The 27042-nt window shown below is 43.5% G+C and overlaps 1 protein-coding gene and 1 long non-coding RNA gene across 4 annotated transcripts in view; one reads left to right on the forward strand and one right to left on the reverse strand.

The window, feature by feature from the left end:
• PREP (prolyl endopeptidase) overlaps positions 1 to 19048 on the reverse strand; it is a 122859-nt gene extending 103811 nt beyond the window's left edge. The window contains exons 1-2 of one of the 3 annotated variants that reach the window (XM_070556757.1): positions 18692 to 19048; positions 13267 to 13341 (exon numbers count right to left, since the gene is read on the reverse strand). In XM_070556757.1, the coding sequence (XP_070412858.1) occupies positions 13267 to 13341; positions 18692 to 18736 (120 nt within the window). In that variant the 5' untranslated portion in view covers positions 18737 to 19048. Of the gene's footprint in view, positions 1 to 13266; positions 13342 to 18456 lie in introns of all 3 variants that reach the window. The other 2 variants (XM_070556758.1, XM_070556760.1) reach the window with 2 other exon arrangements.
• A 1288-nt stretch (positions 19049 to 20336) lies between these two features.
• Positions 20337 to 21593, forward strand: LOC139073362 (uncharacterized). Its single transcript, XR_011522014.1, has 2 exons — positions 20337 to 20476; positions 21388 to 21593. It is a non-coding gene; the product is annotated as an uncharacterized lncRNA (long non-coding RNA).
• Positions 21594 to 27042: the final 5449 nt, after the last annotated feature.

Here is a 27042-nt window from a genome sequence, read left to right on the forward strand (position 1 = left end):
CTTATCATAATTTAAAAAAAAAAAAGGCAAAGCCATCTGGCAAAGAGTCACTCAGTTTGGGAGCTGGAGATTCCTTTACCCCTAGTGTCTTCAGAAAGAATTCTATGTAGTTGTCCTCATATGTACTATATTTTAATTCACAAAATACCTCAAGTCCTCTTACAAGTAGAATTCTTACATATATGACTCAAAATGATGCATAAAGTTACTTATGAAATAGACAGATATACAAAACACTATGATTATATAATATGGGATTAAAAAAGATGAATTACAGATAAAGAGAAGTGCTACAGGAGAACAAAAAGGAGAAACTACTTCCAGGATAGGGCAGGGGGCTGAGGGGAGTGGGGCATGTAGGCAGTAAGATGACCAGGAGGGACTTCTAGGTAGGAGACCCACTCAGTGGGTATCAACCTCCACTCATCTCAAATAGCAACAAAAACTAGGGATGGTGCTGTCTACATCCCACAAGCTTTGAGGAGTTTCTGCTGCAAATGAGATACACACATATATGTGTGTGTGTGCGTGTATCTAAATATATATATGACCTTGTTAAAGTACCAATCAGGGGCTTCTGGAGAAAAATGCTTTCACAGCATGGCCCGGCAGAAAACCACAACCACAGCCACATGTGAAGCGCTGAGCAGATCCTGGAGGCCAGAGGGGGCAGCACACTCAGACCCTCTCTCTCTGCTGGGAGTTTAGCAGAATTTGGAAACAACTCTCCAAGCGCAGGGAGATCCCCATAAAAAAGAAGCTGAGAGGTGGCAGAGCTCAGCCTGAGGCTGCAGGACCCAGGGAGCTGGACAGTCACACGGAAAACCGGAGGCAGGTCATGCCAAACAGAAAATGAGATGCAGCGGCTCCAGGAAACACATCTAGAAACTCAGACTATAAAGGAATGGAATAATGTATTTTAAAAGACTAATATGAGGAATCTATACCTATATCCTTATTTTCTAGTACTCACCGAATATTTACAAAAATTAGCAGTACATTAGACACAAAGGAAACCTTAAAGCCCAAGAAGCATTGTGACCGCAATGCCATTAACCTCAACTACGTGAGGTGCCTTTCTCTTCCCAGCCCCACAAACCTCCTACTCACTCCCAAGGAGGAGAAATACTGAATTCAATTGGTGAGAGGCCGAAATCCACTGGGCTTGTCTTTTAACATTAAAACCCCAAGGTGAATCCCTTTCTTCTGAGACCATCTGCTCTCAGGTAAGGAAGGCTCCCAGTGAGCTTCCAGCTGCACATGATTTGTTAATCACATGGGGCCTTCCAGAAGCCCAGCCAGATCTTTCCACCTTCTCCGCCTATCCCTGTATGGGCAAATGAACTCATTCCCTCACTGGGGCTGGTTACTGTCAATGAAGAGGGAAGGAAGCAGAAACCCTCATTTTGACCTTAGACTCAAGCCTCGTTCTCAAATCTAGTCATTACCAGGGAGCCCATTCAGAGCTGAAACTTTAGCCCCATTTGGCTCAGTTCTTCGGTGCTCACACTACTGACCAGAAACCTGGTAAGCAGAGAGGTGATTTGCACCTCAAATCCAAACCTAACTAAAAACTTGATCATGGAGAAGTTAAATACATACACATCCTCTCTTAAATAATTCTTGTATCGATGAGGGAATTCAAATTACAACAAGAATATTTAGAAAGTAAGAAAAGACTATTAAGAATTAAAGTTCACGGGATATGGTGAAAACATTTGGAGTTGACATCTGTTTCTTTCTCATACCTTTGGGAAGTCCCACTGAGAGAGTGGGGGAAGGGGTGTGTGTGACCTCTGCTGCCAGCAGAGCACCCCACTCCTAGACCAAGGACTACCCAGGGCCTGGGAGGACATCTACACAAGAAAGGCTCGAGGCTGTTCTAAAGGCTTTTTATCATGTCTCCCACACTCATTGGGGCAGTTCAGCTGATCTAGTCCCACAGCTCTGACTTCAGGAGTGTACCTGGAACAGGCTCGGGAGACAGTGCTGGTGCCTAGGTGTGCCATGTACTGAAGGACAGCGACCACCCTGTGACTGATGAGGTATATCTGGCCCAGGTGAGGTGCTCTGTAACCAAATAAAAAGGCTGGGTCTGGAAAGCGACCGTTACACCTTCAGGAAGTCTGGCGTTTACCCTCTCTCTCGATCAGATTTTTTCACTTCTGGGTACTGGTAGTGGGCACCACCACCTGTCAGAGATAATGTTACTGATACCTTGGTCTGCATTCTAAATATGCCATCTCCTTTCTACGTTCTTCATATAAATAAACGCTGTTCATTTTCATAAGCAGAGCCTTTGCATCAGTTCTTATCTACAGGCCACAGTCAACGAAGCAGTCATGAAGCAGGCAAAGCAACAGAATCATTCTACAGGGACAGAGACGAACGCTGGAAGATAGAAGTTACATCACCTCATGAGATCTGGGGCTATGTGGACTGTGTGAAACCTAAAGAGGTAAGGCCCACCTTTCCCTAGCACAGGGGAAAGGCTGCTGGAAAACAAATCAGGGAAAAGCAGATGACCTAAGAGACAGAGAGAGACAGGTTTCCAGAAATATCATGTGCACTCCTGGATCAGGCTGTGCCTAAGGCACATACACCCTGGTCATCAATTATGTGAGCCACCGAGCTCCTTTTTCACATGAGCTAATGTGAGTTGAGTTCCTGGCACCGCTAATCAAGTCCTGACTAATACAGCTCTTTTAGGAGTCCTTCAGTTTGCCGGGCAAGGTGAAGTTAGTTGAACATGAGCAGCCTGGAAGAGGAGGAAGTGACCGGAAGCGTGCCCAAGTACGGGCTGGGGAAGCCTGACAAAAGTGTCTACACTAACAGTGTCTCATCAGTAAACAAGAAAGAAAGAAATTAAACACTCAAATCAAAAAGTTGTAAAGTAACAAAAGAAAATAAAATGAAATTAATCAACTAGAAAATTAAAAGAGTATAAATTGTAAGTCCTAGAACCACTGCTTTTTAAAAAAGAAGAAGTTCACTCCAAGTTCTGGCTAAACTAATCAAGGAAGGGGCAGAGAAGTTACAGATAGTCAAAATTAGAAACAATAAATCTAACCACAGACATGGGGAGAAAAGTCATCAGGAGAAATGTTACACATAATGTCATGCTAGTAAATTTTAAAATCTCAGTGATACGGACCATTTTCTAGGAAACACAAATGACTAAAACGGATCCAAAAAGGAAGATCTGAACAGAGCAATAACCATGAAGGAAAGTGGAGATGAGCCCAAGAATTAATTGCAATAAAAGAATTTATCCCAGATAACTCTAAAGATGAGGTCTTTCAAATTATCGAGCAGATAATTTCCATGCCATTTAAACTGTTCAATAATAAATACAATGGCAAGCGTCTTTTAAGCACTTAATGGTGTCTACCACTTTGCTGCGTGCTTCAAAAGCACTGCCACTTAATTGTCACCACAGTCATACACAGTAGTTTTCTACAAATTATAAATCAGAAAATTGAAGCTTAGAGATGGGAAAAAAAAAACATGACCAATGTCACCCAACTGGTAAAACTGTGGCATTAAGATCCAAATCTGATTTTCTACCTTTAAAGCTGTTCATTAAATGGACCATACACTATTGCCTTTCCATGAATAAATACGTTCCAAGATCTCCAAAGGTTCTCATTAGTTGCTGGGGTGAACAGGGTGGAAAGAAAATTCTGGAATAAGGGATACAGCTTAGGAAGGTACTGAATGTCTAGCTTGGTGGCAATGCATGCCCCAAACAAGGTCAGCATCAGCCACGTTAAAAACAAGGAGAAAGGTATGAGATTTTACAGAGGCAGAACTGGAGCTCCAGAGAACTCTGTGTCTGATTAAATAGAGAGATGCTTCAAATGATCAGTGCCATGCAATATTATAAAGAGTCTCAGAGTCTTTATTATGACTCAAGCCTTGGTTTCCCCCCATGGGAAAAATTAGAACCACAAACACTGTCCCCCTAATTTACAAAGACACTATAAACAACAGTGAGGCACCTACTACCACTTCAGCTCCTTGCACATGGGCCCCATATATTTCAAAGGTGTTATTATTGCTCTCTAATCATGTCTAAGCATTCTCTAGTGGTTTCTGAAGCTTTCTGGATCTTAAGAATTACCTGGCGAGGTGCTTGGGAAACAGAGCTTTCTCCTGAAATCAGATGCTCCAGAAGCACAGCTTGGGCATTTGTATTTTTAACAAGTGCCCAGGTGATTTTTATGACTGAGTGCTTTCTCCTCTGGACACAGAAGAATGGGGTGATGAATGGATTTTAGATACCTAAGTATGGGGGAAAAAAGAGGCTGGGAGAAGTCTGAGTTATCTTAGTTCTTTAGTTGTTAGTTCTTTAACAACTATTTTCCCAAAGATACCATATCTGATATGAACATTTCTCATAAGCAAAGTGTAGATGATTGAAACCAAAGCTGGGTACCTGCCTGCAGGGAAAACAACACTGTTAAATGTACACAAGTGCTTTAAGCATTTCATCAATGGTTTAGGGTCTGCTTTTCAAAAATGGAGCTTTCCCTGATAGCGAACAAACAAGGCTGGAGTCCTCGCCTCCACGCAAGATGTGGCTCATCCTCCTTTCAGCACTGACCTCCAGCAGCTCAAAGGTTAAGTGGCGCACCACCTCCAGTCTCTGGTTCTCCCAGGCTTGAATGTAATTCCATGCCGGCATGGACCACATCTGTCTTGCTATGACAGCATATCCCTTCCTCCCCTTCAATTTAACCAAATGCTTGGCACAGAGGGCAGACAGGTAAACTTAGGGCAGGAGAGGAAAGGCAGAGAATGAGCCTTTATATAGAGAGAAGGAGGAGAGAATGACTGTGATATTTGGGGTAGCCAGCATCCATTCTCCTCCCCCATGTCCTCCCTTCTTAGCGGGGTGGTAACTCCAGGTAGTTGTCCTGCTACGACAGAAGCCAGAGGGTCCCTGGGGCTTGCACCAAATCTTTTCTCATTGCCAGCAGCACAGCCAAGGCTGCAAGCACACATCTGGAGTTTGGCCAATCAAAACTCCCTCTGCTGGGACGCAGTCACTTGAACAAGTGACAGAGGGCTGAATGACTGGAGAGCACAGATGCCATTAGCAGTGCCGGGCAAAAAGCAGAAATTCCTGCCACCAAGCCCTGGAGCTCTCTGGCTCCCTCCTGCTCCAAGCCTGGCCTTTCCATCTATCCCAGGAGCCGGCCTCCTATTCTTGTCATAAATTCCCTATTTGCCTAACTTGGCCAGAATCAGTTTCTGCTGCTTGCATCAAAAACTTTGTTGCAGAAAGTAAGAGTAAGAAGATAGAAAAAGAGAAAGCAGTGCTTTTGAAGATGGTCTGGGACCAGAAACGCCTTCATGCTTTGGATGATTATCCCATCCCGAGATCAAAAGGAAGTTGTTCTCTAAATACATATTTCAATTGTGGATTTACGAGAAGTATGTTGATAAACTATAATAAGGCTAAACATTTCCATGGGAGGTGGTGAGACATCTAAGACCTTAGAAGTCTTGGAGACTGAGATAATATGTGATAATATATTTACCTAAAGCACTTCCTGTTTACTCTAGACAAGGGATGACATACTAGTAATTTTCAATGCAGGTCCAAACATGAAACATTAATGAATGGGTGCAAGGGGGGTTCACAAGGCACCAATTAAAAGGGGGCTCTACCAAACAGCTTTAAGATAATCTTCAGCCTAGTTTAATCATTGCACATTAGAACAATGAAACCACACTTAGAAGTCATAGTTCCACTGGGGGGGAAAAAATCAATGCTCAGAACGTATCTTTTTCTAAAAGACCTAGAATTCAAAAAGCAAAAAGACCCTGCTCAGTTTTGTGGGTGAAAATGTAGGCAGCATGCCCAACCTGCACCATTTTTGTTTGTACAGAGTTTTGCTGTGGGTGGAAAACGAATTTTTACATGCATTTCCTCGGCTGGGTGTCATTAAAACGCTGGAGCTGGATGAATTGAGTACGATTATACTTATTTTATAGATGAAGAAGATGAATTGCAGGTTAGATTGTTTGCTATGTTCACAGAACAGAAAATGGAAGATCAAGGGCTACAACTCGTGTGTTATGACTTCTAGTCCCATCTGGCAAATATTCTGTTCCTCCACACTGCCTCCCAGAATAACATCAGAAATGCCTGCAAGCTCAGGGGACGAAGGAACTATCCACAAAAGGGATGTTCACAGTTTGTCTTAAAGTCTTCAAAGGACACTGCAAACCCAAACCAGTCTTATATACCTTTAATTAATTTCCAGTATTCCCTGGCTCCCACAGTAAGCGTTAGCTGCCGTCTTTTGGCTTAGGGACATTGAACCAGCCTTCCCGGCACTGGAAGTCCCAGGACCAAGCATCCACTCTGTTGGCTCTTCAGCCAACAGCCCAGTGGCCTGATGCAGAAACGCAACTGGACAAATCAATCTCTGCTCACCTCGCTCCCCACCAGCTCTTCCGTGTGTTACTCTGTTCCACTAGGGAAAGCAACTTGTCCAGGGAGATCTGGCCCAGACTGACCCCAGAACAGGGCAGAAGCTCCTTGTGCTACACATTTTTAGGGTTAACCTTAAAGAACAAGAACAAAAGCAAGCAAATAAACAGATTTCAGGATAGGAAAGGAAGGACTCCAGGGAAGATCAGTGTTTACCTCCCTAAACTTGATTCTCCACAGACCTCTGTGATATTAAAATTCCTCCCCAGAAATCCTAGGCTACTGAAACATCCTAGAGACATCAGAAGTCCTGTAACAGTTAACTCTTTCTTGCCAAGGAAGGAAACAGTGAGGGCAGAGGGGAAGAAAAAGGTGATGCTTCCAGGTTTCTTACCCTGCAAGGCTGAAGCACTCCTGTTCTCTCTACTTTTCTGTGCCCCTTGTCAGCAGGTACAACCTCCAACTATTCAGCCAAAGGGGAGAACGGGAAGGGAGAGCAAACAAGGTCCTAGGAAAGAAGGTCTATGTTGTGTATTCCTCTGATCCTCTCTGAAACAAATGGTAGTTTTATTTTTTATTTTTATTTTTTTTTAGAAGGAATGAACATACACAGAAACAAATGTTTTGTTTTGCTTTTGCTGGTTCCCGTTAGAGTTCTTCTCCCATGATCCAGGAAGGAAATGGAGCTGTAGTTACTCTCATTTTGCCCAGGGCGGCTCTCAGGGAGAGAAAAGAAATCAGTCATTTGATACATGAGGCTGATATTCTACTTTTGGTTACCTTGTATGCCAAAGCCCCAGGGCGGAGTTCGGAGAGCCAGACTTGACACAGTTAGTTACAATTAAGGCAGCTATCCCTGGAAAGGCGTAAATTCCTTCTTTTTCTGTGTATCTCTCTTTCAGTAACTCAGTAACAACTTCCAGAATATTCAACTAAGAGGCCGCAGCCACAGTAAGATGGGGTGAGTCCTCAAGAGGTCACAAGGACGTTGTGACTATCTAGACTTTGGTGCTGCAAAACCAAGCCCAGTGATGTAAAGAGAAGAAGTGGTCATTATCAGGAAGTGTGGTGTAGACTGACTGCACCACAGTGGACAGAGAGGCCAGGAAAAATGAATCCTCATTTCATACTCTCACAGTTACTGAGAGTGAGATGGCGGCATCAGCGATGAAAGCAATGCAAGCAGACTCCAGGCCTGAGAGCAGTTCCCTGGCCAGAATACACGGAAGCGTCTACAGTTCCCCCAGACATGAAGTCCATGTGCACAGTGAAGAACACATAGTGATTTTTTTAAAGTCTCTGGATTTGGCAACTGGGCCATTGGTGATCCTGAAGAGAATGGTTTATACTGATGGGAGTGGTGACAAAGGAAGGGGGCATTTCGGCTACATCAAGGGGCACGCAGAGTACAGACAGGCAGAGGAAGAGGGGAGGCTGGCCCATGAAAAGATCTGAACAGGGCACACCTGAAGGGGCTAGGAGACCACCTGAGACGAAGAAAGAGGCTTCAAAAAGCTAAGGCAGAGTGTGGGGTTTGGGGTTCACTTGCTTGTTTGCCCTGGGAAACTAGAGGGAAATCTAAGAAGTTAAGGGTTAGGAAGTCAACCACATGCACGTTAATGTCACTGGATAAAGGATGGAGGATAAAGTCTTGTTATTAGTCGACTGGGGGCTCAAGTTACCTCAGTATCAAAATAGCAAGGTGCAATAACACGGCCGCAAACTTCCTCCTAAAATCTGCAAAGGCCAAGCTGGAAAGGCCTGTTGAATGGGAAGCACGGCCTAACTGCCTGTTGGGACCTGCCTATCTAGTCTTCAAATCATTTTTAATGACTGCAACCTCCCTCTCTGTCTCCTCACGCTGAAAACTTCCGAGGTTTTCCTGGTGCTCCGCTTACATCATTGAGATTTCACTGTGGGTCAGACACTCCATGACCATATCACACTTAGTAGAAATCTAAAGTGCTTTTAACCCAGAGCTTTCCCTTTATCTTATTTTTGTTGTTTAGTTTGTATCTCCATACAGATTGTCTAGAATCTTTTTTACAAAGGTAGTTTTAAAGTTGTCATCATTTGGAGCACTGTAAACCTGCATCTTTCTCCCACTTAATATTCTACCACAAGCACTCTTTCATGTTGTGAGCAATCTTTGTAGCCCCAAATTTTAATAGATGCATAGACTGTTTCACCAAACAGATTCACCATATTCTGCTTAAACACTACACTACTGTTGGAAATGGAGATTATTTCCAATTTTCCACTATTACAAGTAATGCTCCAAACTGGCCCTTTTCTAGACCTCCAAGTTTCTGAAGTGACATTATTACTCTCCAGTAGGCTTGAAATCTCTTCTCCATTCTCAAGTACTTGCTTTTTGTTGCTGCTATCAGATGGGTTTTTCATTACTGATGGCATATATGAGTGCTACTGATTTTATCTTTATTTTTTACATACTCACTTCATTGAGCTCATTAATTCTAGTAAGTGTTCAGTTGTTTCCCTTAGGTTTTCTAGATAGATAATCATATAATCTACAATTATTGATAGTTTTATTTTCTCCTCTAGAAATTCTAGTTCTTGTTTTATTGCCCTAGTCAAAGCTTTGCAAACATTTACAAATAGTAGAGACAGAGACATTCTAGCCCAGTGTTTAGGTTGTTTTGAATGATATTTGTTATCTTATTAAAGCATTGTTATTTCTACTTTTAGTTTTGGATTTTCTTTAATTTCTTTTACAGACCAATTAGGATAATTATAAAAGTTTAGTCTATCAATATATTAATATTAAACGGTTCATGAATTCCTGTGACTAATTCTGCTTTTTTCATCTATTAACTTTTATTTATATTCCTTACATCTATAGTCACAAGAAAGGTTGGTCCATTCACGTCCAATATGGTAGCCACCAGCCCCAAGTGGCCACTGAGCACCTGAAATGTGGCTGGTCTGAACTGATATGTGCTGTAAGTGGAAAATACACACTGGATTTTGAAAACTTAGTTTGAAAAAAGAATGTAAAATATCAATATTTTATATCGCTATGTGGAGATAATATCTTGAGTACACTAGATTAAATATATTATTACAATTAATTCCACCTGTTTCTTTTCAGTTTTTTAATGTGGCTACTAGAAAAATACGAATTATATATTTGGCTTACGTTACACGCCTGCCGGGCAGCACTGGTCTACCGCTTCCTCTCTGCAAAGTTTCTCTGTTGAGTTTTCTTATCAAGGTTGGATTTACCTCAAAGAATCAACTGAGTTTTGGAGGATCCTCTACAATCTGGAACATTTGCTATAAAATAGGGTTCTACGGGCCTTAACAACTTGAAAAGATTCACCCAGATTCAACGCCCCCCACCCCTGTTTTTGAGAATTTTCTAAGTCACAAGTCTGCTCTGATGTTCTTTTATAAAGGATAGAGCCTTAAATGTCAGACACTGTCAGAAACAGATTACCTATATTAAACACAAGATTAAATCGAAGACCTGGTGATAGCCTTTCAGATCATAGTATAAAAGACATTTGTTCCTCACTTCCTGACTGGTTTTATTGAAAATGTAACAAGCAGCTTTTTCTTTGTTTTGGAGGCTATGTGAAGATTCTCCTTTTTACACCAAGGTATTTATGGCTAATACACTTTTGTGTAAATGAGTAGAAAATGTCCATGCTGTTCTGCTGCTCATTAGAAGAACACACCCTACCTTTTCAGTCTGAGACCAAAATTTAACTCATCAAATCCCAGATGATATACTAGCCCTGGTCAATAACGAGCCTGTTTGGAGAAGAGTGAGAAAGGTATGTATGGAGGATGCAGAGGGAAGGCACAGCTGCACAACCCCTCTGACACCTGAGGTGTGCTGTCTGAACACGTTAACGTGGGAGTAGGGGGCCAGCCCTGGATCCACACACGAGGACCCACAAAGTCACACAGCAAGCATGGACATGAGTAAATTCCTATAGCTTGCATTTACAGAGCTATTACATCCAGAGTCTTGTTTTCTTTATCATTATCTTTTCTTAAAGATTGGCCTTGAGCTAACATCTGTTGCCAATCTTCTTTTTTTTTCTTCTTCTTCTCCCCAAACCCCCCTGTACATAGTTGTATATTCTAGTTGTAGGTCTTTCTGGTTGTGCTATGTGGGATGCTGCCTCAGCATGGCTTGACGAGCAGTGCTAGGTCCGCGCCCAGGATCTGAACCAGTGAAACCCTGGACTGCCGAAGCGGAGCATGGGAACTTAACCACTCAGCCACGGGGCTGGCCCCTTTTAATATTTTTTTAATGCAAAGTTGACAACCTCCTGGGCTAACTGCGTTCTAGTCCTGTCTCCACATCTACTGGCTGAGTGACTTTAGACATGTGACTTAATCACTCAGAATCTCAATTTCTTCATCTGTAAAATAGGGAAAACAAAAAGATCTATTTTAGAGTTTGTGAATTAAGTGACACAAGGTATGCAGAACTACCAGTAAAGCGCCTGGCATATAGGAAGCATCCAATAAGTGCATACCACAAAAATTATAGTGTATAAGCCAATGTCACTGGCTTCTATCAAACGCTGACTGTAAGATCATTAATTAGTGAAGTTTCATCCACTAATAAGTGGCTTGTCATCCATGGGACCAGCCATTATCCATTAAGGAACAGCAAAGTGTGCATTTATTAACATGTAAACCAAAACTGGGTCATTCTGACATTGCTGAATCACTCAGATAATCACTGTCAAGGGTGAAGAAATCCAGGTGGTACCCAACATTTCAGACAAAGTAACCATCACAGACAGGGTCCTTGGGACAACTTGCCAAAAGATACACAAGAAATTCATTCCCTTCTCTGGTGCTTTCCATCCATTCCAGGATGGAACTTTAATTTTGCATTACCCTGATGATTAATGATATTGAACATTTATCATGTATGTATTTTCATGTTTATATCTTCTTTTGACGTGTATGTTCAAGTCTTTCCCCATTTTTACTGCACTTTTTGTCTTTTTGTTGTTGAATACTGGGAGTTCTTTTTATGCAGCTGCCTGTGCCTCTCCACTCCCAGGCTCAACTCCTGTCTTAGCTCAGCCCAATGCTGGATGATCAAGGTCGTCTGTGGCAGAGTCAAGGTCGGGAGCAGACCCACACCTGCTCCCTGCTCCCCCTGGCCTCATCTGTGGAACTAGAGCCTTTGCCTGCTCCTAAACATAGCCATCTGTTTCTCACTTGGGAATCTTTACCCATCCACTTCTATAACCCAGTGCTTCATGAAAGAAAAATGAAAACCCAAATACCGATCATTCTCACCCATGAGAACTTTGTCTTTCTTGAAGGGAATTAGGAAAGGGAGAGAATGTAGGATGACAGATAGAAGTAAAGACCATTAGAAAATGTCAAAATGGTGGTGCACTTACTTCAAGGACAAAGGATAGGGAAGAAGTTGTAAGAGCTTCTACACTGGACAAAGGAGAGAAATACTAGCCACAAGGAACAGGGGAGGGTAGTTGAAAGGAGAGCAGACAAGCCAGTGCGTGGGAACGAAGGAAGAAGAGACAACACAGGCTATACCTGAGCAGGAGCAACTTCTCCCTGCCTTGACTTTCTCCTCTTCCATAGATCGTCATGCCCCACTAAGCCCTTCACCCACTCCTTTCCTTGTCAAGCTCTTTCCAGGATATGAAGGTGGTGGAATCTGCAACCCCAATCAACAGAGAGGGTGTGTGGGGAGTGGGGATGGACAAGGGGAGAATCCTAATCCCACTGTCCAGGGCCACATCAGGAGGGAATGCTTTCCTGGCAAATCTGACCTGCCTCAGAAATCCGAGCTCAGTTCTGCAGAGAACACTGGTCTATGTGGTGGCGAGGGAGCACAAGACACAAGAGGAGCTAAGACATAGGCTTTTGGAGGCTGACCTGGAAAACTACCCAGAGTGCATTTAACATGTTTTTAATGGGAAATGTACCCTGGAATTCCAAAGAAGCTCAAATACACTTCTGGAATGGTGAGTATATTAAAAATTATATACATATTCTTATGTACTAAGTAGCATGTAAATACGGTTATAAATAAAGAGTCAAGGAACTTGAGGTGGATTGGAGAAAGACTACTCTCACCCAAGCAAACTTCATTAACCACATATACTGTATACAAATGACAAGTCCCGATTGACAAGTCCTGGGCATTCCGGGGAGGAAAAAATATCCACAAGACATAGCACTTCAAGACAGCTTCATTAATGAAATCAGACTTCAGCTCAAAATACTACAGCTTTCTCCAAAAGAATAGGAAAGCTTTATGTTTTTCCATAGGGCAGAAAATTCTCCCCTCCACTCCTTTACTTCTATAAAGCATAAGAATGCTTTTATATTTATGATTTAATTTTTATTGTTATTACGTTAAAATCAATAAGTAATCTAAAACTAGCATTCAGTTTTCAAGACCTGATATTTGTTGAATATACAAGATTTTCTTTCCTTGGAAAAAACATATAGGCAATTTTTTTCCATATTATCTTTTTCTAGGTTTTCATATTTCTTTGGTAAAAAAATCCATTTTCTTTCTAATATTTTCATCCCAAACAGCTGGTTCATCAGTGACACTATAAACCATAAACATTATTCAAAACAGTTACTTGACCTTCTCTGGGACTAAAAATATTTTCATCTTTTACCCACAAATCATTTAACAAAATTGGAAGTACCAACAGGTATAATCACCATCCCAGGGCAGAAAACACAGGAAGATACCAGGAAGGAAAAGCCACAGTTACTGATGTCCAGGGTTTGGTGCTGGCTACTAGGCTGCCTTGTCTTTAATTATAAGCCCCAATTACCTTTGTCTGCTCGCTGTCTGGATCTTCAAGCCACGCATAAGGGTCACAAATTTTATGGCCATGATAATCCTGTACCTGCAAAAGACAAAATGTGGTATTAATTAGCATCTCACCCCAATTAAATTAGTATTTTCTGAATGTGATGAAGAAAGAGGAAAGCGACAAAAATACCCCAATTGGCTCACTGGCAACACGTCTGCCCAAATTACCACATGAACCAAAGTTGGCAGGTTCTCAAAGGTGTCCAGCCACCCTTCATGAAAAGAATGTTTTAGCTGGAGAGGGAGGAAAGATGAAAGGTCAGAATGGGAAACAGCTCTGTCTGTATAACACAAAACAAAGGGCGGCTGCTGTGCTAAAGAAACTTGAAAATGTGTTGTCAGTGGCAAAGCACAGAACCATACAATGCACGAGGAATGCAAGGAGGGCACGTTTGTAAGGGAACGGCACACACGTGCGTATTTTCCCGTTCTTGCTAAGCTTACTAATGATTAGAAAATCTCCCTATAATATACAATATGATCAGTTTTGCCTCTAAATCTAAACTGCCAAAAAGCAAGTTACTACTGTGCAGTGTGATTTTAATTGACCTGAAAAAGCTGACAAATGCACTTAAAGAACACTTCTAAAACGGAAGCCTTTCTTCCTTTTTGTGTATTATAGAATGGTTTCTTTCACAGTTTATGAAAGGAGGCACAAAGGCATCACTTATTCAGACTACCCTGATATTTGCAGAAATAACATTATGGTGTAAGCAGGGCCTGGCTGGGGCAAAGACTTGGGGAGCTCCCACAGGGGCTGATGATCAGAACCACTGGGACCTTCTTAAAAGCCCAAATTCCTGGGCCTGGTCTTAAAGAATGACCAAGTCTGGAAGAGCAACTGGGAGCCACCACTCCCTAGGCGAGCATGCCTAAAAAAATTTTCCAAAGGTAAAAATCATCATAAAACCTCTCCATTTCCATATTATCATGATTAATCTAATTAATTGAAACCACAATGACAATGTCTTCCAATCAAGGCTCTCTGAACAGCTCTAACATCCTGGTTAAGGCTTCTCGCAGGAGGCTGTCGGGAAGATCACATGCACTGCAGGTGAATTTTTAATCTGTCTCCTTCTTGCTTTGTCCTATAACACCAGAAGGTAAGGGCTAGTCCTAAGGAAGGCAAAGACTCTCCTGGAAAAGGAAAACTTGAACGTTGTTTCTCCTGTTGGCCAGCTGAGAAGAATCTCTCCATGCCTAAAAGCCCAGGCTTGTCTGCATCTGTCCTCCCCTGGTGCCAGGTGCCAGAACACCTGGGGACTGCCCACCTGGAAGAACAGGCAGTTAAGGTGGAACACGCAAGAAATGTTCTCATTAATCAACTGACTAACAAGCACAAGGGACAAAATACCAGACTAAAACCTCTCCTGATGAGTCTTCCGAAAATTACCAATTTTCAATCCTTACGTAAAGCTTCTCTAAACTTTAGCAGATTGTCACCACTGAATGAAAGCTCTCTATCTTTTCTTCTCATCCCTGAGTCTTTTACATTTTACAACCTTAAAGCAGTTATGAACTATGCTTAAAATAGCAACTGTCTTTCTCTGACAATAAGAAATCACAAAAATGTAAAGTTGTAAAGGATCTTCCAATCCAACATTTTTAGGAGGGATGGCAGGCACAAGATGGCAACCTGCCCAGGGCCATACCGAGTTCAGAACCAGAGCTGGGATTAAAAACAATCTGCTAAGAGCTTTTCCCAAACATTCCTCAGAGGGCACAGACCAGGCACTTTAAAATGTTCCTTGATTACGATGTTACTCAAATTCAGACATATCCAGAAATCTAACTTTTCATAAGGAAGTGGAAAAGATTAACTGGAAATCCTGTTAGTTTTATGACTAAGCGAAGGTGTTGCCAACTGCCAGACCCAAAGCAAAAAACATCTGCTGAATATTCACATTGTTGAACCCAATGTTTTAAAGCAACCTTGTAAGAGAGTTGATGATATTTCTATTTTACAGATTATGGGATGAAATTCAGAGAGGTTGGTAAGAGTAAACATCCCAGATTTACTGTTTGCTCAGAGATCACACTGCGCCATAGATTTCGGCCACATTACCTCGTCTGGTCCTCACTGTGAGGTTATTACTAATCCATTTTCCTGATGAGGAAGCTGAAGCTGGAGAGAGCTAAAGCAATTGACACAGGCCAGATGGTTAATAAGTGGTAGGACTGTGACCCACCTTGAGCCAAGCTCAAAGCCTGTGGATTTAACCTCCTGCTAATGAGCAAGGCCATGTGTAAATTGGCAGGTGGACAGCTGGACCCTGACTCAGAAGCCAGTCATTCTACACTATGCTGCCTCCTGAATAGTGTTTACCTGTGAGGAAACAAGCCCATCTTCCCAGAACCAGCATTATCATCTAAAGCAGATTGAGGTCAGTAGTTATTGAGCAGACATTTTTCTTTCTTTCTATTTTTTTTGAGAAAGATTGGCCCTGAGCTAAAATCTGTTGCCAATCTTCCTCTTTTTGCTTGAGGAAGATTGTCACTGAGCTAACATCTGTGCCAGTCTTCCTCTATTTTGTATGTGGGATGCTAACATAACATGGCTTCATGGGCAGTGTGTAGGTCCACGCCTGAAATCCAAACCCTGGAACCCCAGGTCCCTGAAGGAGAGCATGCAAACTTAACCACTATGCCACCAAGCCAGCCCCTGAGCAGACATTTTTAACCAGGACAAGAAACGGATTCTTTCCAGGACAATCCCAGGAGCCAAGTGCACTCCCCTACCGCCACGTTTTTCTTTTACAAGACCATCCCCTACAAGTGGGGTGGTATCATAGCCACATCCCCTGAACTCAGGTTGTGCAGTATCTGATTCTCCCATCTACATTTGCAAGCCATGCCTCATCTCTCCAAGAAGCTTTAAAAATAGAGCCCTGATAAGGCACTGCTACTATTCAATATTTTACTTGTACTGTTCATCCGCTCACCCGCTGCCTTCAGGATAAAGTGCAGACTTGTACACACAGCAGGCAGAGCCCATCAAACTTGGTCACACTTCCCTTTTCTTTTCTTCCAGTCCCTATCCAAGCTAATCCACCCGTGAATGCTCTGGTCACAATGGCCTTCCTGCCATCCTACAAACAAATGCAATCCCACGACCATCCAGCCCTACATAACTATGGCTCTATTTTAGTCACATGGCCAGGAATGTCCTTTCTACCTTATCCAGCTGGCCACCTTCCAGGCTGAATTCATGCATTATCTTCTCCTCCTGATGGAAATGAACCCCATCCTCCTCTGTACTCTCCTCTTCTCTTATACACTCTTCTATCCCTGTAGCAGGCCTGCAACCCGACAGCAACACTCTTGCGGAATGGGCAATGGCATTACACTGGAAGCACCATGGTTTCCAAACATCTGCTCGCTGGGGCAGAAATCCACCCAAAACGGTTACATGCTCCAGCCCCACAGTTTGGTAGGAGACTGCCCAGTATGTGGCTGGAAGATGCTCAAGGGAGAGACTCAGAGAGCTATGGCAATCTCCAGCATCTGCTGGAGAGAAACAAACCCTTCCTAGAAATCAAAGCTACAGTTTGAGCCTAGGGCTTAGCAATCAGGACTCTGTCACCAGAAAAAGATATCCCCTGTAGGCTATCAGGGCTGGGATAAGCACCCTGAAGGATCCACAGAGCAGAGTCCGGGCGGGACCAGAGCTACATTCCCTTGGCCCTGAGGCTTAGAGTTATCATGAGTTCTGGTGAGAAGAGACTGGAGAGGATTAAAATCCACAGTGTAGTACCCTTTTGAGTTAATTGTTCATAATCTTTTTGATGTCTTCACAAAATCCTCAACCATTTCAAGAACTATTAAACATACATAAATGAACTGCAGGATTTTGATAACCCAAATAGGGAAAAACTTAGCAAGAAGCAACCCCTCCTAAAAACAAAGTAAAACAAATCTAAAATGGCACTCATCAAACCACAGAATGGGTAGTTCTTTCTATTTTCAACTATCCTGAAAACTCAAAGATCCTCAAGAACCAAACTGTGATACTCACATGTCTTCACATTACTAAAGTCTGGCACACTGCAGGGCTGGACTTTCATGTGAATGAAAGAACGAATGAATGAATGATATTCTCACTGCAGAAGCAAGTAAGCTCTGTGGTTAGCCAAGCCAGTCCTAACATTGCATATATAAGAAGACCTATAACAGGTAAGTGATCTGCCAGAGGGCATCAAGCTAGGGAGCTACAAGACCGGAACCAACCCTCAGGTCTTCTTACTTGTCCTCTTTTCCATTCCAGCAAGATTGCTTTACTCCCATACACAAAGGAAGCAACCCTTTGAACCACCAGTAAATTTAATAAGCAAGCAGCTGAACAGACAGAAAACACGGTTACCAGATGGCCACTGGTCAAAGAAACCATGAATGCACCCGGGCCACTGGGAAGTCTTAACTTAAAACCATATGATCTTTACTCTAAAGCCTCAGTACCCTGTACCCCAAAGTGAGATTTGCTTTAAAGTGCAGACTTTCTGGCATAAATCGAGTCAAAATAAGCAGAAAAAAATTAGAACTGTATTATACAAAAATACTTCTATTCTAATTCTAAGTAATCTGAGAAATTTGGCTATTCCTAAAAGAATCATGCCCATAACATTGGATTCACCCCAGTTCTCAAGATGCCAGAGTAATTTTTACACAAAAAAGGTGTTTGCCCAGAATTGCACCCACTGCTTAGGTAAACGGTGGCTAACCCCTCCGCTAGGCAAAACTTTAACTCGTTCTGAAAAAGGCCATCCCCTCTCCTTCCTAAGCCCTCTCAGCCCCTATTAACTCCTTTTCTTGTTTAGGAAAACTTGAATCAGCACCGCCACACTACTGGGTCCCTGCTCCAGCTTCCCCATCACACTGTCTGGTCTCTGCATCCCCACCGCCCACCGCCCAGCCCTCGGCCTGGGGCAGGGGAGGCGCTCAATATACGTTCTGAAATCGAATGAATGAACTTCAACTCTAAGGATTTTAGATTTGCAAGTTCAAAAAGTTTGCTTTTGTTTTTCAATTTGACATCATCTACACACATACACACTTTCTCCTACCACCATATTTAAGCAAGAGCCTCCTCCAGTCAAAAAAAAAAGCGGTGACACGTTCTGTCTCCCCACTCCCTCAAGGCGCCCATTCTCACCTGGGCGTCTGCCCTTGAGCCCATTGATTTTAGGCAGCGGCCAAGCCGGGGCTGATCACAGGCTCGGCCGCCAGCAGGGGGACAGTGACGGCCACCAGGGCTCCCGCGGCTCGGGAGGAGCCGGGCGCCCCCGGCCCGGTTCGCGCAAACAAAGGCCGCGGGGGAGGGGAGGGGAGGGAAGGAACGCGGGCGGGGGGCTGCGGGCGGGGGCCGGGGGCGCGGGCAGGGCACTCACGGCGGTCTCGTCGCGGTACACGTCGGGGTACTGGAAGGCCAGCATGGCCGGCGCGGGCTAGGGGCGGCGAGGGGCGCGGGCTCCGGGAGCGGACGCGAGCGGGCCGGGCTGGCTGCGGGGCGAGGCTGCGCGCGGGCCGGAGCGGGCGGCGGCGGCGGCGGCTCTCGGCCAGGGCTGGCACGACCGGCGGCGGCGGCGAGGACGTGCGGGAAGCAGGAAGCCGCTGTCGGCGAGCCGGGAGCCCCTCCCCGGCGGGCGGGCCCAGCGGCGGCGGCGGCAAGAGGGCGAGGCGGCGCGTTGCGTGCGCCAGGCAGGGCGCACAGCTCCCTCTGCAGGAGCGCCGGCCGCGCCCGCGCCACCGCCCGGCCCCGGCCACCAAGCGGGCACATGCCGGACCGCCGCCCGCGGCCACCGCGCCGGGTCCCCCCGCTGTCCGCCTCGCCCCTGCTCCGCTCGCTCAGCTGGCCTCCCTCAAGGAGAGTGAACAGCAGGGTCTGCTCATGAATCCTTCCTCCCTCTCCCTGTGCCCGGGCTGGGTAGGGGCGGCGGAGAGAGACCTTGCCTCTCCCCTCTTTGAGAGCAGAGCGCTTGGGGTGGCCTCATTTCCACGGCCTGCGACGCTGGGCTTGGAAGGGAAGGAGGAAAGGATAGTGATGACCCTGAAGGAGACACTGCACTCCCACGCGCCTGGTGGGCACTGGGTGGTTGGGCATCCGGATGAAGGAGGTGTGTTGGGGTGTTAGTAGGGCAATAGATGAGCCATTATCTGAGATTTACCAGTTGAGAGGGGACTGAGGTGGGAGGACTGGAAATTATCTGGGGTCTTTTCTTCCTTCTGCCGGTTCCTTTATTCCTTTCCTGCCAACATGTTTGTTTATTGAGCACCTACCATCCTCCCTGTGGGGAGAAAAGGGTAGTAGACAAGATGCTTGACCTCAAACTCACGAAATTTTTTTTTTAAAGATGGCACCTGAGCTAACATCTTTCGCCAATATTCTTTTGTTTGTTTGTTTTATTTTGGTTTTTGTTTTTCTTCTTCTCTCCAAAGCCCCCCAGTACATAGTTGTATATTCTAACTATAGGTCCCTCTGGTTGTGCTGTGTGGGATGCCCCCTCAGCATGGCCTGATGAGCGGTGCCATGTCTACACCTAGGATCTGAACCAGCGAAACCCTGGGCCTCAAAGCTGAGCACAGGAAGTTAACCACTCGGCCATGGGGTGGGCCCCACTCATCGAGTTGTAATAGTTCTATTTCTTCATCCTTGGGCTAGTGATGATGTGTGTTCTGGTCTTGCTTTCTGGACCATCCAGAAGAAGCTTTATAGCCCCAATCATCAGAGCTGTGGTGTGTGTGTGATGTGTTTTGTACTCCTGGCTTCTTAAAAGTCCTTGGGGGAGGGCATTGGTGTGACCAGAAAGTCCTTCACGTTCTAAATTGCACGTGGACATGGTAACTATTGTAAGCTTGTGTCTTGTTGTGCTATGGTCCAATTCCATGCCTCCCCCGTGGTTCAGTGTTTCTGTTCATGGTGGGATGTTTAATAAGCATGTTTTGCGTCTGTTTCCAGACCCCCTCCTTGGGCAGCCTGAGAATCCTCAGTTCTGGGAGAGCTCACGCTAATTTTTTTTTTTTTTTTTTTTTTGGTGAGGCAGATGCACCCTGAGCTAACATCCATTGCCAGTCTTCCTCTTTTTGCTTAAAGAAGATTGTCGCTGAGCTAACATCTGTGCCAGTCTTCCTCTATCTTATATGCAAGACACCACCACAGCATGGCTTGATGAATGGTGTGTAGGTCCATGCCCAGGATCCAAACCTGTGAACCCCAGGCAGCCAAAGCAGTGTGCACGAACTTAACCACTATGCCACCAGCCAGCCCCAGAGCTCACACTATTGATGCTAAATTTAGTGTAAAGGAAGACAGGAACATAGCCCTCTGCAGGCCAGCATTCCTGATCCCAGTCGCCACCCCTGCCTTGCCTGCCTATCACCTGGCCCCCGGGTTACCAGACACTGCCCTATGCTTCTCCCATTTGTAGGGGGTTCTTTAAGAGCAACCCAGGAACACCTGACCCAACAGATCTCCTAATAACAACAACAATGATGTTAATGGTTGATGCTTATTGAATGCTGCTTATATGCTGGGAAATTGTCTTAATTATGAGGTAAGAATTAATATTATCCCAGTTTTATGGTTGAGGAAAACTGGGGCAGACTTTGCGCAAGACTTCACCAAAAAAAAAAAAAAAATCAAAACCAAATCTCTCTGGTGCCCAATTCTCATCCTTAACCACTCTGATGGTGTCCCTCCTCATCAATAAGTAGAGATACTCTCTGGTCTACAAGGACGTTCATTAGTAGGTCCCTAGGACTTCATTTTAGCAGGAACTTAGGTAGAAATTATGGGAATTGTGGTACCCAAAGGACAAATCAAACCTCAGGTATCATCCTCTATTCCCTTCCAGGCAGTTATCCTGGTGCCCAGTTCCTCATGCATTGAAACCCAAAACTTTGTATGTGGCACAGACAGTGCAATGGTCTCCCGCATAGATTGTCTGCAGCTGGACTAGGGCTGATGGCGAGGAAGACAAGGAATTCCCCTCCCGTTGGCTAGGTTGATTGTACACTACCTACGTTTGCCAAGTACTTGATATGTGTGTTGTCTGCTTCAATCCTCCTAACAAAGCCCATTTTACAGATGAGGAAAAGGAATCGCAGCAGTTTTAAAGGAATTTGTCTGAAGTCATCGCACAACTAAGACAGAGCCAAGATCCAAGTTCGTCAGTTGACTGCAAAGTCCATGCTCTACCCTATCTGTAGCAAATGAAAAGAAGGAAGTATTTGAACCATCTCGGAAATGCAAGTGCCACCTCAGAATAAATGCCAGAGCACGCTGTCACCTCACTAAGTTAACAGTATTCATTTGTATTCTGATGCCTAACAGTTAAGGACTCAGACCGTGACTTTTTCTTGAACTTGTTTTATTTAAGTAGAGAAAGATGAAATGATCTATTCATCTGTTTTAAATTTAGACTTGAGAGCTTAGAACTGTTCAGTAAGTACAATACATAATAGAAAAATATGCAGTTCAAAATGATTAGCTATAAAAGTAGAGAAGTAAGAGATTAGGAGGGAACAGAGAGGGAAAGAAAATGACATAGACAAAGGAAGATGGAGAGACAGCATCCCAGATTTGCTAATATCAAGAAAGGTGAAGATTAAACACAGGAAGAGAATACGGAGACAGATGAGAAACACGTGAAAACGCATGCAGAAAATCAGAGGTGGACACAGAGAGTCTTTGATGGAAAAACACCTCATCTTATGACCTTTAGAATATTAATGTTAAAAATTTTAACTTCTATTGGAACTTTTACAACTCTGGAATAATTAATGATGTGACCTCTTGGTGTTTTTTCTCACTAATTTAAACTAAGCAGTATATCTGACCTGCACACTCATGGTTCTCTACCCTGTTCAGTGTCTCCAGTTTTCTCAGGAGTTGCTGAGGAGCAACCAGAATGTTTTTCCATTTACTACCGCTTCTCACGCTGTCCTCACAGGGATCATCTTGAATTAGTTAGTTCTAAAGAGCTAAACCTATATTCAAGTGCACTGTGCTGGTATTATTTAACATTTATAATTCAACCATTTCACTATAACCCACAAGGAAGTTTTGTGGCCTCTAATAAGGAATACATGCTGGGGGAGCATTACTGTTCAGCCCATTACCCTCTGCACTTTGGGAGATTCAGTGCCCTATAAAACCGAAAGAGTTTGGCACCTTAGCTGGTTTAGAGGTTGCCCCAAACCTTAGGACCATTTAAAGTCTCTAAGCTGTCTCTTGCTGCTGGCTCAAATTCCGTTAAAAGGCAGCTGACAGAATTCCCAACTCTATACTGGCCTTACCATTTTTGGTGGGGGAAGTGAGAAAAAAGAGCCACTTTATTGTTTTTATAAAAGTACCGCATGGAGGCTTCCAGTTTGGGCTTAAGGCAGACTAGATAGGTCCTGCTAAAGAGAGAAGTGTTACTCCCTTGCTAGGCTCCCAGGGATACCCCCCTTCCTCCCTCCAAACAAACCAGCCATTGAAAAACATGAGCATTGGAAGCAGTGGAGTCACCAGGATAAAGAACTCCAAGGGGCATCATTTACATTGCACTCTATGTAAATGGTACCTTGTGGAGCTGTGCAATGTAGTCTCCCTGTACACACTCCAGAAAGATTACCCTGAAAACAAATGACTATATCTGAGTTGTCTATCACAAGGGGCCAGTTTTGAAGGAAAGCATCCTAATGTAGGCCCAGAAATTTCCTAGTGATTAAATCAACCAGGATTTAACTCGGGGAGATCATGCCAGGAAACTATATTGGCTTTTAGTCTGCTAACATTCAGCAACAGTCTGGTAGTTATTTGCTATCTTCTGTATTGCAAGGGGCTGCAAGCCTGGCAACTACGTTTCCTAAACTTCCTTGTCAGCTACTTTCTGGCAAGGTTCTATCAATGGAAGGAGACAGAGATGAGAAGGGGGAGGAGAGACACTACTTTTCTCTTTTTGCTTACATTCTGGAAGTGGCAGGCACCAGGAGATGGCTGCAGGCTGCCGCCATAGCACCAGAGTTGGATCAGCAGTGGGGAACCTTGGGCCCCCAAAGCATCAGCAGCAAGTTTGGCAATTTCAAAGGGACGGTGGACTCCCAGGCTTTTGCTGCATCAGGGCGGTGCAGGCTGTAGGCTTCCTGTGAAGAAGTGGCAGTAATTAGTGACAGTGGTGCTGGGATAGCAGCAGCAGCATTGTACTCATGGCATCTGCATGACACTGCTTAACTTTTTGCTCCTCCAACCTTAGGAGAAAGAGCAGCTTGATGATTTTCAGTCTACCAAACATCCAAGGAGAAAGTAATCCCAATCTCAGATAAAGTAGTCCAGAATATAGAAAAAAGGGACTATCCCCCAACTGGTTTATTAGGTTCACACAAACTAGATATAAAAATCTGATTAGAACAGTCTGAGCAAAGAGAATTATTATGACTAACACAACGTATTAACATAGATTCTACAATATTAGCAATGTACAGAAAGGACAATCCATCATAGTTTAGTTAATCTATCTGTGGACTGCAAGGTTGGTTTGACATAAAAAAAAATCAATATAGTTTACCACATTAGGATAATAAATGAGAAAAATCATGTGATTATTTTTATAGAAATATTTTAATTTTTTAATTATTCAATATCCATTCATGAGTTATGAATAAAGATAGTATGATTATGTATGTATATAATTTTTTTAAATCTATGCATAAATGGTTAGAATTAACAGAATTTAGGGAGCTGCTGATTAAAAATGGATATGTAAAAACCAGTTGTATTCTTATATACAATAAGTTGATGCTAAAAAAAATGTCTATTAATATGGAAAAATTAAAATTGGACTTATGGCTTATATATAGAAATAAATTCCTCCCACAACTAGAAAGACATGCAACTAAGATATACAACGGTGTGCAGGGGGGGTTTGGGGAGATTGAAAAGCAGGAAAAAAAAAAAAAGAAAGAAATCCCAGGTAGATTAAATACCAACAACAAAAAAAAGAGCAATAAAGTTCTTAGAAGACAAAACAGGAAAAAAGTATCTTCTTAGTTTCAGGATGGGGAAAGATTGCTTAAACAGAAACACCAATCATAAAGGAAAAGAAGGATAATTTTGATTACATTAAAATTAAGAACTTCTGTTCAACAAATACATCATAAAGAGAGTGAAAAGAAAAGTTTACATTAAGGGCAATAATATCTATACCACATCTAACTATCAAAATCTAGTATGCAGAATATATTTTAAATTTTCTAAGAAAACAGTTATCAGCCCAGTAGAAAATGGGCAAAAGATTTAAACAGGCTCTTCATAAAAGAAGAAATCCAAATGACCAATTAACACTTGGAAAGGTGCTTCATTAGTAATCAGGGAAATGCAAATTAAAACCACAAACCCACTAGATTAGAAAAATTAATTCTGAAAGCACCAAGTATAGGAGAAGATATAGAGTGAGGGCAACTCCTCTCATGTACTACTTGGAGGGGTGCAGTTGTTAAAACCACTTCGGAAGACAGTTTTGCCGTACCTAGTAAAGTTGAACATGCACATACACCACAGCTGGCAATTCCACTGTTCTGTATTATTTAGAGAAATTTATACATGTCTGCACCAGGAAACATGGAGGAGAATGTTTATAGCACCAAACTAGAAACAAAACATATGTCCATTAACAGTAGATTGAATAAATAAACTGGTATATGTGCACAGTGGATTATACAATACATATTACTTTAAAATAAATTTCTTAAAAAATTAATATTTGCTTGACTTTAACAGAGGAAACCAAAATAAAACCGATGGGATCACTGAACCTCAGATAGACATTTCTTTCAAACTAGAGATGTTAGTTCTCGAAAGAGCTCTTTAGACTTTATGGGGTAATATGAAAGAAGAAAGAGACCTGCATTTCCCCCTACTTTTTGCAGAGGCACCAGTTGAATAAATTGTTGTTTGAAAAATCAAGATGTCATAGTCTTTATGGGGTGTTGGTGGGTGTGGTGTTCTTAAGTACAAGTTTAAACCTCAGATGGTATTTATTGATTTCTTATTCTCTGTCCACTGGGTTGAAAGTCATGGTAGAAAGAAATGGTTTTAAATTCATGTTCAACTGACCTTGAATTTCCTGGCATAACCTTGGTGTCAGAGACACAAGTGGCCCAAGGCTACTCTATAGGCTTGTTTTGTCAACTTACCTGTCAGATAATAGAGAGAATCTCTTCACTGGATAGCCTACTAAGCTGGTGCCAACTCAGAGTTTCCTTTGGGAACTTTGGGGACCAGAGACTGGCCTGATTGTTATATACGGCAAAGGGAAGGAGTGGAGCCCTCCTCTGAGACAACGGGTGCCCTTCAGGTTGAAGGTGTGAGCAAACTTTAAAGCCACACTATGGGACCAAGATCTAAAAACCCGGTTAGAGTTTGAAGCCTGCCAGATCTGAGAGGTCCAGAGGCAAACATCAAAGTTAGAGTACGAGAGGGTCTGGCCCGGTGGTGCAGCGGTTAAGGTTGCACGTTCCGCTTCTCGGCAGCCCGGGGTGCGCCAGTTCGGATCTCGGATGCGGACATGGCACTGCTTGGCACACCATGCTGTGGTAGGCGTCCCACATATAAAGTAGAGGAAAATGGGCACGGACATTAGCTCAGGGCCAGACTTCCTCAGCAAAAAGAGGAGGACTGGCAGTAGTTAGCTCAGGGCTAATCTTCCTCAAAAAAAAGAAAAGTTAGAGTATGAGACCCAAAGTTTGTGGCAGGGAAATCAGAGCTCGTGGAGGTTGTGAACTGTAAAACAGAAAAAGAAACAGAGAGGGGCAGGAGGGCCTTGGAGAAAGTCCTGAGTGACTGATGACTGCTCACAGTACTGAGAGCATTCACAATCAGCTATCACAATTTGTGGTTTATTTAAGGGCCAGTGAGAGAGCAGGGCATGGGTAGTTCCACAGGGCGTAAAAGCTCAGAGGTGAAACACTAGTAAGCATGCTGACTGTGATGTAATGTAAGGAAGTCTCCATTTTTATAAATGAACAGTATCGTATACCTTGCCAATAGGACAGAGCCTTTGAATCCCTGCTAAGCAGTCACCCGGAGCCTCAGGATGTCTTTCTGAATACATTTCTTTTAAGAGCTAGTCACTGTCCAGTGAGGCTTCTGGGTTTATACCGATGTCTTAGAGTTCCAGTGTTCCCTTCTCAACACTTGCTGTCCATGGGGCTCAAGGAGAGCAACTCTGGCTGCTCCCAGGACCTCTTTTCACAGCTTACATTGGGTACTAGACTCAAAGAAAAACTTTCATAGTAAATATAGCTCACTTGTCTTCCCTTCCCAGCCCACCTATGGGTCAAACCAAACAAATCACTCGTAACATATGAACATCTTTTTTAGGTAGAAGCCTAATGATTTGGAGTCCAATGGATAAAGAAGGAAGCAATGTCTTCATACTCTCTTCACCTTAGGGCAAGATAGGATATTCACCCATCTAGGTGGCTGGCAGTAGATGTGGGGTAAGGGCTTTTCAAGGTCCAAGACACCACTGTGTTAGTCCCCTGCCAACCCTATGTCAAGTAGTGGTGTGCAGGAGAGAGCAGGCTGTCACTCAGGCCAGAAGGATCTGGGGTGCCAGCTGTAGATTCCAGGAAGAGTGTCTGAGACACAGTTTGTTGTGATCCTTTTCTCTAGTATCAGAAACAGGGGCCAATTGCTTACTGGTCCATATTCTTTGAAGTCAAGTAGAAACTAATTCCTGATTGTCACACTACTGAA

This window comes from Equus przewalskii, chromosome 9 (genome assembly GCF_037783145.1).
Source record: "Equus przewalskii isolate Varuska chromosome 9, EquPr2, whole genome shotgun sequence".
Taxonomy (NCBI): Eukaryota; Metazoa; Chordata; class Mammalia; order Perissodactyla; family Equidae; genus Equus; species Equus przewalskii.